Raw genomic sequence first — 14371 nt, 5'->3', positions numbered from 1 at the left:
TGCTACCAGAGTCAAAGAAGCGCTTCCATGCAATGAAACTTGCTGTTAGCAATTTCATCCCCACATCCTCGGCCAGGCAAAGCGAGAAAACAAATGTTAAAGATATGTTACCTTCAGATGGCAACAAAGAACCGACCCTTAAACATATCCTTTTACATTTCTTAATAATTTATTCATGTACTTATTTAAAACTGTATATGGTCACATATCCCACAACATAGGCACACATCATTTTACTTTTCCATCTCTCCCACCATCTACATGCTTATGATGATTTTTACAAATATCTTATTGCAATCCTAGTATCGAAACACTGCAACTTCAAAATGAGAAAGCCTAACAAAACAACCCCATCATGCCATATAAACACACCCCAGTCCAATAAATCAGCACATTACCAGGCATTACTGTGCTGTCATTTAAGGAGCAAAAACTAACCATGCCCTTCCTTGGCAAAGGCTTGCCACTCCTATACCCACTGCTGATGTACCAGTTACTAAAAGATTCCTCTTTGGGCTCAATTCTGTTCTAAAATCTATGGATTAGCAACGTCCAATCTACTACAGGATATGGTTCTGGAGTAAGGCTATACCCATATTATCTTCAATCAACGAAAGAATTTAGCCGAAGAAAAGCCACCATCCAAAATACAAAGCAGACAAAAAAAAAGGATAGTTTATATAAGGTGATTAAAAAGTTAACATGAATGTACAGAAAAATTTTAAATCCATGTGATCTGATCAATTTAATGCTTTGCAGCTGTAAACGTTTTTGAAGAAATTACTGTTCATTTTAAACAGTTTTTATTATCTAAATAAACTGCCACTGTTACAAAAATGCAGCATGCAGTTGCATCTGCCCTTCAGTACTTTATTTTAAGCCTCAGTCAATATCAACTTTGAAATCATAATTAATGTCTCAATTTCACAAAGTAGAAAATGAGAATGCTTCCTTCTGAATTATTATGTGTGTTCAAGCAACAAAATTTTAGATTATTTTATAATACCACAACAGCAGAATTCATCTTACCGGAGGCTTCCTAACTGCGATTTCAAGAAATTTTTAGTCCTTGTACCTCAGATATTTAAAAAAAACCCCAAAACATCGCCCCCAAGCCCTTCTTTTGCCTAACTTTAGCAAACGTATGAGAAGTATGAGCACTAGTTTAAAAGAAACCCCCCAAAACACAAGCCCTGAGCCTTGAATCTTGTTAACATTGTTGCAGCTATATTCTACAACAGTAGCAAGAAGAGGAAAATTACTACGAATTAACAACAATTCCTATATTTAATGTTATTTAAAAATCAAAGTGTTACCTAAGGCAATTACCTTGCAGCCTTTTAATATCTACAGGGAAAAGCCTAAGGGAAAATAATTGACTTTGCTAATTTTACCCTTGGCAATTATAAAATAGCTCTGCATTTCATTACGACTACAGAATTTCACATCTAATTGTCAGCCCCGAGAGAAGCAGAGAGATAAATGCATCATACACAAGCTTAGACAAGAGTTTAACAGCACAATAAAATTATCTTGGTAGCCGTGGTTTCGGTTAATGTTAAAGCCCCCTTTAGTTTAAATTGTGGTCTGTACAACAGCTATGCATGTCTACAGAGGTTATAGCCTACCGTGGTCCAGTCCCACGTACCATATAACGCTGCTCATTTCATTAGCCAATTTGCTGAGCTACCAAATAAATGCCACGATAAAAGCAGTACTGTGATTTTTACTTTTTACATCAAAGAAAACAAAACATTATGAAGGAAAAAAGTCACAGTTATTTCACACTGCTGAAAAACAGATGCCAGATTTGAAAATTCATCATTTACAAAAGAATAAATACAGTATGTTTAAATCATTGCACCTGTCAAGAGATTTCTATAGCTTGTACTTCAATTTTTCTAACTTTGCTAGTAGGGTTAGACGTATGAAAAAGAATAATTTACTAAGTCAATCAGTTTCCATAATGGCATCCCACTTATCGTATGTAGAAGCTATGAAAGTATTTAGATGTCAGAAAAATGAAAAAAAGTGCTAAAATGTTTTGGCAGAATTTTCCGACATGCAGTATAATGATGCTTTAAAAAAAAAAAAAAAGAAGTAAAAAAAAAAAAAAGAGTATTTCTCTGCACTTGTGCTTCATTTCACTGTAGGCTTGTTTCCTGGCAAGTCTTCAGGGATTATACGTTGCTGCTGCAATACGTAATGGTGTACTAAACACAAAGTAATAGGTGCTACATTTTATAAATGTTTCCTCTTACGTTGAAACAAAAAATGGATGTAGGGTTAAATCTTTTGGTCTGTCTTGAGAATCTTACTAAGTACTAAAAAAAATAAATAATGGATACAAATCAACAATAATTAGTAAAATCAAGTGCACCCCATTTTGGTTATGGCATGACTAAAATTTTGCACTATTTAAAACTTTTTTTTTAATACTTACTCCCAGTTATCGCCATACTGGCTTAATCCACTATTCCAGCAGATTGACATCTAATTTTCTGTCTCTTCTCCTGAATCTCTGTTCTATGTTACAAAATGACACCGCTTTTGAGAGAAACTGTCACACTCACAATCAAAGCAGTACAAAAATACCCAGCTACCATCACAAGGAGCTTTAGCACGAGAATCTAAAAACAATAGACTCTTTAAGTTCAGGATTAAAACTATGTTGGTTGTTGAGAACTGCACACACGACAAACATTTATTTTACATGACGATATGGCAGTGATCTTCAGATATATAAGAAGTACCCCTACAAAGAATTGTTCTCTGTTTCCACTGGAACGGCACACTTAGCTCTTCAGCCATACACGTAGTTAGGCGTTACACCAGACTGCACAGGGACGCCCAGGAATCTCTCTCCACCGCCAGAGATTTTAAGAACAAGCTAGACAAACACACGTCAAGAATGATTTGGTGTAGCTGATCCTGCCCGGGGAAAAGAAGAACCAACTGCAGAGATGATCTCTTAAGGTCTCCATCAGTCTCATTCATACATATATACAATTCGTTTGTCATGAAAAACGTTTCCCTGTAAAGTTTCAAACAGTTTGGGTGAGCAGCTGGATCGCAGCTGCCCTTTAGAAGCCAGTACATCCATGCTAATGGGGCAATGCAATACTCAGGGGAATCCAAATGCCTAACAAAATAATTTTATTAAGAGTAAAAAGTCACCTGAGCACTGTGTAGAAAAAGAAAGGAATTTCCTAAAACAGATAAACCTTTCACAAAATGCGAAGTAAAACAAAATAAGAAAGCAAACATGTCTCCAGCTGGCAGTCTGCCAGATGTGTTGTAGTCCGACATGTCATGAGGATGCCACTGCACATACGTTAAATTCACCAAATTAACCACTCATTCATTACTACCTATGGCTGCACTGCTTCAGAGTATATACTAGAGGCCTCAACACAGTAATTCTGTAAGACAGTGGTTAACATAGAATCATAGAATCATTTAGGTTGGAAAAGACCTTTGAGATCATCGAGTCCGACCGTTAACCTAATGCTGCCAAATCCACCACTAAACCATGTCCCTAAACATGTTTGCAGCAGTCTGTCAATCCATCTACAGCTATAATATAAGTATGCTGATTTTTAAAGGATGTTCCATATATACATACATACCATAACTGCTGATTTTTTAAAGGACCTCTTTTTCGGAAGACTCACTAATAGTTACTTGCTATGGCTGTAGAAGAATTGTTTTCTTTTTACCTTGGTATTCTGCAACTGCGCAAGGCTTGTGCAAGCATTTGCTAGAAGAAAATCTCCACTCAAAACAGCCATTTTATTTCCAAATTGCATATCCTTCAGTGGGCCATCGCAGGACTTGAGCTCACCAATATTTACTATCCCACGATGCACCAGAAAGGCAGTGTGGATCAGTTCTGTAATCTCGGCCAGACTTCTTTGACTGAAAGCAAAGAAAAAGTACAATTATTTTTGATGCTATGAATAAAACTTAGATTCTTAGGGGGGGAAAAACCCAACCACATACGCTAAACAGATATTAAATGAATTATCGTGTCCCTTCCATGTACTTTTAGAAGCCACAACCGGAAGGTGTTAAGCACAAAGAGCTTTCACTAAGTATTTCCAGGTAAGCTGCAGGTACCACAGGTTCCATTTGGAGGGACTCTGCCCTTTGTTTGAATTTTTTCACAAAATAAAGGTAAATAATCAATACAGTCCTCGTGGCGCTTTCTTTTTTTGTTTTGTCTTCTAGAAGCTTGAGGGACACTGACATGAAGAAAATGCCAAGCAGAAAGTACTGATGGGAAGGAACAAAGGACACATCAGCAGGGGAGTTGCGAGCAAGCCGGTCTGGACACCTTAAGAATGCTGCAGTCAATGACTGCTCAAACTGGAGTTAAACTAATAACAGGATACCTTGCAGTTCAATGATACCAAGGCGGGAGGGTGCAAGGCGGAGAGGGGAAACAGCTGAACATTTTAAAGCTGCGTACTAATGATCTTGCACTGGTTGTTTTAGACAGAAGAAGAAAAGGTCATTGTCCGGCAAAGGGGCAGACCCAATTTTATTTAGGTAGGTTTACAAATCACTTCTTATTCCAACAGACAGTGTGCTACATTCTGAATTTAGGGGTTTCAAATCCCTGTGAGAGCATGGCCACAGAGGTTATTGCATAGAGGCTTGCCCTCTACTTCTTTTCATTTTTTTGAAAAGGCATGAAAAGAGTCATTAGCACAGCCTTCTCTTCCCCTCCTCCTGCAGTTCAACCCTATAGCCCCCGACAGTTAGTGACTGTCACTCCAAGGAGCCCAGAGATGTCACCTTAGCTCAGAACTATGGCAGGGGGATGAACAGTAACAACTGAACAGGGACAACGGGAGTGGGGAACAGAGCAACGCACTGGAGCATCCTCTTAACACTGCAAACCTAGATACACACAGACCCCCCTCTCCTGAAATCTTCAGCACATTCACATCTTTTCTGACTCAAGCAGTTCCCCTCCTGTCATGGAGACTTCACATATGAGCAAAACTGCCCTCAACTAGACAGACGACTAAAAGGCCTCAAAGTTCAAATTAAATTGCGACCTAGTACAAAGGCACATTATGCTCCCTGAGCTTATTCGAAAGTGGCCAAGCACTGACTCACTGAGTACCTAAACTGCTCCATACTTTCATGTAACTGCTGATACACGCTCAGGTTAGATTCTGCCTCCATGCTGGCATAGTACTGAGTAAATTGTTTCCTCTGGACAGTGCACGTGTGTTGCAACTGCCCCCCGACGATATTAATCTAAAGTAACCTTCTGCCCCAGATCAGAACATTTGATCTGCGAAGAGCCCCAGCAGCAACTGTTTCAAGGCCAGTGATTCGTGCCAATTAGCAAGAGAGAAGAGCCAGTAGAGCCACACAGCCTGGGCAGGCATGCAAAAGGGAGATGAGATGGGGGGGGGAGAGGAAAAACAGAGCTTCCCAACGTATTTTGTCACACACACAAAACCTAAGCTGTTTTAAAAGTTGCCTTTATAAGTCACAATTTTTGCTCCATCCAGAGAAAAACAATCTGAAAACAAAACAGCTAGCCACTCTCCATGTAGACAACAAAACTGGAGGTTGATGCTGTTTTTCAAAGAGGTGAGGGAGAAACGCACAGAACCTACAGCCTCAGTATTGTAAGCACGCTTAGCTCAGCTCTAACAAAGGGTTAATAAAATTTCAAGCTCGGAGAAAAAGACTAACAAGACATCCCGATGCTCCTGCTGTCATTGTCAGGGCAGCCCTTGGAGGAAATGTCCATATCAATTCGGTTTATCAGATGGACAGCTGATCAACATTAAACAGACTTGCTCTGGGCAGATTGAGCCGAGCTACCTGTTATGAATAGCAATGAGAGCCCTCTGCTCCCCGCTGCCGAGCTCTGCCATTTCCGACTGCCGCAGATCCCAGGACATATGGGGATCCCTAGTGACGAGCACATAAAGCTGCAGCTAACTCAAGCGACGGCTCATTTCCCCCAGCTGAAAGCAGGCATTAATATCCCGAGGAGATCAGGCCCGCCTCTGTGACCCCCAACTATTGAAGCAAAACAACGACTGTCCTATTTCTTCATTTAATAAGCTTTTAATGAAGGAAATCAAAATCCCCTCTTTGACTTCAGCATCGCTCTTCATGAAAAGGTTACACAAATACATCAGTGTCGTGCTTTCCAAATGCTCAGGATCTGGATGTTTTCATTTCTTTTTCTATAATCTGTTTGTTCTCCAAACGGTATTCATATTATCCGTGCTAACGAGAGAACCATATTAGGCAGATAATCTGCGTCTAATTCTGATCTTATACACTATTCTTCCACCCTCTCTCTCTAGCAAACTAAAAATCTGAGAACCAAAGCTATTGCAGAAAACCCAGGCAATAGATTTCTTAATGCTTTTTGCGATAACCCCCATAATACCCAGGCACAACTAAGAAGTCCACAGTGCTGCTACGGATACAGGAGGGTTCTTTACATGACTTTGTAAAGCTAAAGCATACAGCAACCACCCCCCCGCCCACTGTTATGAAGTTGCTACTGAATGGCTAAAGCAATACTATATACAGCTTTCTCAATCTGAAACACAATTCAGTGATTAAATAATTCTGTATTTGAAAGCAGCTAATCCCAAAATGTAAAAAAAAATAATGTTTATGCAATGCTGGACTTACAACAGCATATGACAGAGTACAAAAGCAGAAACAACAGGGCAACAGGATTAGGAACTCCTACTGCTTCCATCCTGTTCTTGCTCCAGAGCTCACCTTCACACAACAAAGAAGCGGTTGCCACAAGAATTACTTACATAGCAAGGTAGTACTGAGAAAACAGTCAACATTTTCAAAACACACAAAGTCTCCAAATGGAAGCAGGCTAAAAATAAGGAATGCTTTTTCACCAAATGCCAAAATACTTCCATCTGTCTTTCACAGCCTTCACCACTGAAGCAAGAACTCCCTGCAAACTATCACCAACTGCCCCAGAGACTTCATGTACAGACATCATGTTTCAAGAGATGACACCAGTTTGAGCTCTACATGTCCCTTAATCTCCTTTCCTTTCTCCCCTTCCAAAAATCAACCTACATGCAGTAATGTCATTCCAAAGAGAGTGGTACAGAAGCTTGGACGGTACCAGGGAGACCTTACTAAAAACTTTCGATGGGTCACAATCAAACGGGTACAAGTTCCACTGTTAGGTGCATTATTTAAGCAAACTTAATTGTGAAATATAGCTCTCCTGCCTTCTACCCTCTCAACCAAGAGAATCCCAGAATCATTGAGGCTGGAAGGGCCCTCTGGAGGCCATCCAGTCCAACCCCTCTGCTCAAGCAGGGCCACCTAGAGACAGTTGCCCAGGACCATGTCTAGATGGCTTCTGGATATCTCCAGGGATGGAGACTCCACAATGTCTTTGGGCAGCCTGTAAACAGGACAACAGGACACATTGTCTCATTACCTTTTTGAGCCAATTACTATCTATGACTTCAGTGAATACTTTTCCCCCCTCTTCCAGCCTTTGATAAGATCCTCAGGCTTGTTCTTGGCTCTTTTCTTCTTTTGCTCTACTCCATGAAAAATCTGAATTTACAGACTTTTCTTGCCTGTGGCGTGTAACAGAGAGCAGCATGGAAGCAGCAGTGTTTTTCTGCGCTTGACTCCTTGTTCCTGCAAGTTTAGTACCAGTGTAACTAACCTAAATCTCTGTAAAATGCTTGCTATAAAGTATCCCTTAGGTTATGAGCTCCTCAAGCTGTAAATGTCATCCTGGAAAGTACAAAGAAAACACTAACTTCAGGAGTAATTAAAAAACTCTTCAGCAAGGTCAATTGGAGCTTTATTGACTCTAGGACTGTGAAACACCAGCTTGCAGGAAGGTACTAGACAAATGTAAAATTAAGTAATATAGACATCCTGCAACAAGAAAAACAAGTGCAATTTCTGTTCTTCCTCTTTGCTCCCCTCCCCCAATGAAGTCACACCGATCATTGACATTCAAGTATATTTTGGTGAACTTTGATAAACTGATGAGAATACTTCAAGAAATCTTTTATATCTGCCCTTATAAACTACTGCAGTAGCTGCAACATCCCGCTGCTGCGACAGCAAAGTAAGGAAAACAGGTTTTGCAGAAACCCCACACTCATACAGGCACCACATCTAGAGAGAAAAATAAAGAACTAACGAAGAAACTTTGTAAATATGCTTCTATCTCAAAACATGCATGTCACAATTTTGTTTTGGATTAAAATTTACTATTTGTCTGCCTGGGAGTCTGCCTCATCACAGCATCACTGTTACTAATGGTCTTATTATGGAGACGAACATCTCATGCAGAATTCAACACAAATTTTAAAGCCTACACAAAACTGTATGAAACGGTAAGGGGGACTGGCAAAATATTGAAACAAAATTCCATGGAAACAAAATAGGTTTTGATAGTAAGTTTCCTATGCAGCTTCTTAAAATTAATTTTGTAGTGTTCTCTCCTGGCATCCTGAATATCCTCTTTGTTGTTTGTGTTATCTTTAAGGACTTGCAGCAATGAAACATTAGCCAGCACAATCTCTTTAAGAGTTCTTAGAGGTGACTTCAGTCCCTAATTTCAAGTCCTACTCTAAAAAGAAATAATAGCATTTTGCAAAACATATGATCAAATAGAAACATTAAATAGCACAATTGTATTGCTGTGAACAAAAGAGTACTTCAGCTGAAAAACTCCTCTGCAATATTTGCGATGGAAACTCAAGCTCTCAGTAACCGCAAGAAAACTTGAGTCAGTTCACCTTTTCATTATCAGCTAACCGTCAGAAATATACTGACCCTCTCAAAGGATGATAGGTTATGCAAAGAACCATTTAATAATTTAAAATGTTAATAGTTGACATAATATTTCGCATTAATAGACCAAAGACTTAAGTGAGCTGCTAGAAACCATATTCTAAAATTTTCAGCAATGGAAGCAACTGCAATGAACAAAGACAACGGAACTGATAGATCAAAAATTCTTCAGGAACTTTTATCATTGACCCTTTAAAATGACTAACAGTATACACCCAAGATTTGAACATTTTCTCTGTGACTGTCAATCCATTAGTTTCCCTTCAATACACAAAGGATTAATTTGTAATTAGTTGTAAAGCCTTATATCAGGGATTTTTAAAAAAATAAATACATTAAAAAAATACCAGCATCCATTCAATTTTAGCGACAACTATAATAATCTACATATACCTATGAATCTGAAAAATGAAATAATTCCCTAGTGGAAAATTAATGTATGAAAAAGCATTAACTAAAGAATTAAGTAATAAAGCCTTAAGCGCTGACAATGTATTGGGCAGAACTTGCCCAATTTTTTTTTTTTGTGACCAATGAACAGAAAGAAAAGCCTTTGGAAAGACAAAGAGGTACATACACTAAATTCAAGTTCATCCAGCATGGTCGTAGTGCTGCCCCATGATAACCCACTTAGTTTCGCAGCAAGAAAGGGCTGGGATTTTTACAGTTCTTTTTTCCATTCACCTTGCAAAGTCAGTGCCATGGTTAATAAAACCACGATTAAAGGAACGCTGCAAAGTAAGTAACGAATAGCATCATGGTGATGGAAACTTGTTCTCATCTTCCGTATATAGTCTCTTTTATGAGAAGTTAAAGAGCGGGGAAGGTGTTTAAACTAGTCAACATGCATGGTAGGCGCTGCGGTTTCACTAACAGCAAACACATTCACCATCAAGCAGCAGACTTAAGCACAGCACCAATTATTCATTGCATGATCATGACTCGTGTTATCTGTTATCCAGCAGAAAATATCTACCCACTGTTATCCTTTAACAAGGTCAGAGACTAAGACTTCTGTAGTTCCTCCTCTCTTGGTCACTAAGCTACTATACAGGCATCTTCCACCTCACAGATAAATGAAGCTGAAAGACATCAGTTTATGAAGTTTACTGAGTATGCTGTTTAAATGCATTCCTGTCAATCAATTTATTTTTAAACTGGCTACATATCTTACCTCTTTCATCTCCTTCCCTTCTTAGCATCACAAAATTTTTCAAGTAAAACTTCTACCCATATTCCTTCATGTACTTTTCCTTCTTTATTCTTGAAAAGATCTTGCATTTTCGTTTATCTCCCCCACCACTGAATATCACTTAATTCCCCCCCCCCCCGCCCAATTTGTCTCAGTAAGCTCTTCCCTCAGCCCATTATAGGATTTGAAAATGTTTTTCGGTTTTTAGTTCACTTGAATTCAGCAAGCCAGTTTCCCTAAGTGTTGTGGGTGGTCAGTGGGGGGGAGAGGGGCACTAGAAGGCAGGCTCCTGTTCCTTTTATTAATGTAGGAATTATGAAGAAGAATTCTGTCAATCTTGGCTTCACTGATAATTTAGGTTTATCACAGAACCACCAATTCCCCCTTTGTACTCCAGACAGCAATGTGAAACTTAACCAATTTGTATCAGTTTCCAACTAGTGCCACTGATGTGCGGAGATGGCCACCACTGTGTCACTACAGTGTAGCCAGGAGCCCTCAGCCTTGGAGCCAGCTGCCTGCACTGAACTGCATCATCACCGGGCAAAACGAAGCCCTAGAACTGGAGAACTTCAGGGTCTGAAAGCTCTGCCTGCCCTACTCCTATATTTGGTGTCAGCGCCCAGCACAGTAACAGCGATCACAGCCTACAGCACAGCGCATCTTTCTTGTGCTGGATGGCACCATCACAGCAATTCACCTTTCAAAGTGCTCAGGCTAAAAGAAAAATATTCCCAGCCTGGAAGCAAAAGCATCAATTCTGGGAAGCAGGCAGGAGAATCTAGACAAAGACCTGGTAAGAATCACTACCCCACATTCAGTTTGGAAAAAAAGAAAAAAAAAGTGTTAATCAGAGAAGGCAGCAGAAGAATACCACCAGAATCAGTAAGTCAAACGGATGTTTTCCAGGACTGAGAGGCAGACGTGCAGGCTGGGACCAATAAAGAAGATACCATCAAGAGGAAGCCTTAACAGTAAGAAGTAGCTCGTCATTGCAAGATCTAGAAAATCAGTGATAATCCAGAGTGAACTGATGAGGAGCAGGTGGGCTGGGCTGACAAGGTAAGAATCCAGACACACTTGCCATAAAGACAGTTCTTGTCACATTAGGACTTTTATAGCAAGAAGAACTATGTTTATAGGAGGGCTAGCTAGCTTAACTAATCAAACCAGAGGAAAAAAACCCCAAGAGTATTCCTGAAGATATGAAGAAAAAAATTAACAAGATACCTGGAGAAAGAGATTTCTTGGATTACTTGAACACTGATGCTAAGAAACCAAGTAATAAAAACTGGAGCTACTCATTTATAAGCATATTGTCAAATTTATTAAAATTTGGCATTTTTAAAGTCACGTACCGTAATTCCCATTTTAAAAATCACTGGTTATCCCTATGGGAAGATTCACATTTCCCAAATGAAGTAAAGCTGTCAAATTCAATATTGTCTTTTTATAACGCAATTATAAAGACTTAAACTTCTAACAAATAAATACAAGTTTAAATTCTATTTGATGTTCACTATAGATTATATTAACAGCTATGTAGACCATATCAAATACTACATCAAATCATAGCAAGAGCTAAGATGTTTACTTCTTTAAAGAGTTACTTCTCTCATTTTGTAAATAACGATGCTGATATTACATGAGAATACTGAATACTCCGAATAATGCATATCAGCAATATAATGTATTGTCACTATCTTGAATTTCTAAAAGGAAATTTCCTACCTCAAGAAATGTAGCATGCAACTTGAATTCTCTAGCAAATTTTAATTTGTTACAAAAAGTTCATATCAGAACTAAAAATTTAGGTACAAGTGTTATATGAACACAATATAATCAAAACCATAGCACTATACAAACATTCTTTATAAATATGACGTATAATATTCAGAAGCATATAATATTATAGATAAGCAAAATTTATTATAGATAAGCGATACAATATTATAGATAAGCAATAAGCTGGAATCAGTTGGATAAATTAATCAGAAAAATGTGAATACTTTTTGGAAACTATTCAAGAATAGCCACAATTCACCTGCTAAAAAGACTAAGTTGATTAAAAGCAAAACAAAAAGACAAAAAAACATGGCTTAGACAACCGAATCAGCTATAATTCCTTCCCTCTCTAGCTCAAACAAATGGGAAAACTGATAGCAAAAAATGCAAATCAGAGAAACTAGGCAAGGAAGAAAACTGATAAAGGAACGAACGAGAAAACGCAGAGATGGACAGGAAGCTGAGCAAAGGCAATTTAAAAAGGACATACTAGAAAACCCTCAAAGCCAAAAAGAATTTTAAGAACTGCATCGGTCCATTAGGTTAAGGGTGAGCAGTATCATAACACCACAAAGGCAAAGGATTTTAGAAAGCCTGTTACGTTTTTAAGCAATATATTTACACAACCAGATATTAATATCTTTTAGCTCAGTAGTGAATAATAATGCTCGTGAACAGCAGTGGTGGTTAAGATTTTATAGTCAGTTGGTCCAGAGAACTTGCACTCAGGAGGGAAGGCAACAGAAAAGGAATGACACAGCTGATAAGCAGCAAAGAGGATGAATCATCCTCAATACAGAGTCAACTGAGCTGGTTCAATATGCTTTACTTAAGTAAAAATATGCATTGCAAAAAAAGATCAGTCAAAAGATCTCAGCTAGGATTACAGAAAGCAGACCATATACGCACAGGATTAGGGACTCTTTCAGGAAGAAAACACTGAAGGTTTGGAAAAGGGCGGAAGGAGGGTGAAGGAACAGATCATCCCAAATAATTAGTTAAAGTACAGGATACAACTGTCGTCAAAAAAGCTAACAGGATCCACTGATGATTTAAAGGAAGAATACCAGTAGTGTGTTCTGTCAACCCTGGGTTTCTGACGCCAGTAAAAATTATTACTGGTAAACTTCATTCAGGAAGAATTTGGCAAAGCAGGAAAAAGTTTAGAAAAGGGTCACACTAGCAATCAGAGTAAAATAAAACATACAAATTGAGAAACGAAACCTGTTTAATATACAGAGAAGGCTGATATTGAATCTGTAGATTGACTCAGTCACAGCCATTTAAAGAAGGTTTAAGTATCTACACTACAGGAAAAAAATAAAAATCAAGATAAGAAAACAGTGAGATTATCAAGCAAAGATAAAATAAAATCCAGTAGCTTGAACCTAAGCAAATCCAGAGAGGACTAAGGTGAAGGCACTTGCCAAAATCTATTATGAAGAGTAACGATGCATTCTCCAACAATGGCACAACTGAAGGCAATATCTGATGAAATCCTATTTAAGCAGAAGTATTAGACCTGATTAAAGTTGGGGAAATCCCGTGGCCTGTTTTATATTGCCAGCCAATCTGACTGTCAAAATGATGTCTCTTCGTTATTCATGTATTCATGAACCATAAAGCCAAGGGAAGGAAACTTTTCAGAAAATAAACAAAAGAACTTGGATTTGGCAGCAGTTAATGTCGGTCCCTGTATCTGAAAACTTACTATTGGCCAGCAGCCCGTTTTCTTTTAAGGAGGTATAGATGCTTTCAGCACTGGGATTTGCAAATGCATTTATTTCAGTCACCTTATTCGGGAGACATATCAAACCCACAGCCACTTTTGCCCATTACCATCAGCTCCCATTCCCAGCGCAGGAGCACCCAAAGCCACCAGCAGGCTGGAAATCACAGCTACAATGAATTTAATTCTATCTTACATCACGTAGAGCATAAACATTTCAAAATTCATTTTAAGCAAGTTTTGCAAGAGGAAACAACCTACATTCAGGATTCACGTCTGTCTACACATTTAGGTATCTACATTGGTAACGCAATGTATTTGGCGCTGTACTAACCCGGGAATACATACAAGTATTCCCACAAAAAACAGGAGATAAAGAAAAACAGTGACCATCTACAGAATTATTTTATGTATATAAGGGTGTGTATTTTACCTAAGTATACATATTTTCTTTAATTACAGTTTTCCATATAACCGTTAGGGGGTTCTAGCCATGCAAGTCACATTTAATAAAGGCAGCATGTCAAATAAGAGTTGACAATTACAGGCTATATCAATACACATTATGCCAGATGGTAATGAGCCATACACAAAGGGCCAGCCATCCAAAATAATCACACCATTTTCCACAGAAATGTTGAAGAGGTTATGGTTTATTACACAGTGCTCATTAGATATACAGTGGCAGCATTAGCAATTTTTCCTTCATTTGTGTCTCATTTAAGACTCTGCCCCCACAAGCTCATTCAAATTAGTACACAAGGTTAAAATCATTATGGTCAGAGGAAAAAAAAATTAAGTTGTATTTTTATTTT

General features: G+C 38.5%; 1 protein-coding gene across 1 annotated transcript in view; it reads right to left on the bottom strand.

The window, feature by feature from the left end:
• PDSS2 (decaprenyl diphosphate synthase subunit 2) overlaps positions 1 to 14371 on the bottom strand; it is a 120771-nt gene that overhangs the window by 41327 nt on the left and 65073 nt on the right. Inside the window, exon 3 of the mRNA XM_063329845.1 lies at positions 3720 to 3918. Within this exon, the coding sequence (XP_063185915.1) occupies positions 3720 to 3918 (199 nt within the window). The remainder of the gene's footprint in view (positions 1 to 3719; positions 3919 to 14371) is intronic.

The sequence above is a fragment of the Chroicocephalus ridibundus genome, chromosome 3 (genome assembly GCF_963924245.1).
Source record: "Chroicocephalus ridibundus chromosome 3, bChrRid1.1, whole genome shotgun sequence".
Lineage (NCBI taxonomy): Eukaryota > Metazoa > Chordata > Aves > Charadriiformes > Laridae > Chroicocephalus > Chroicocephalus ridibundus.
This window is presented reverse-complemented; position numbering and strand designations above follow the sequence as displayed.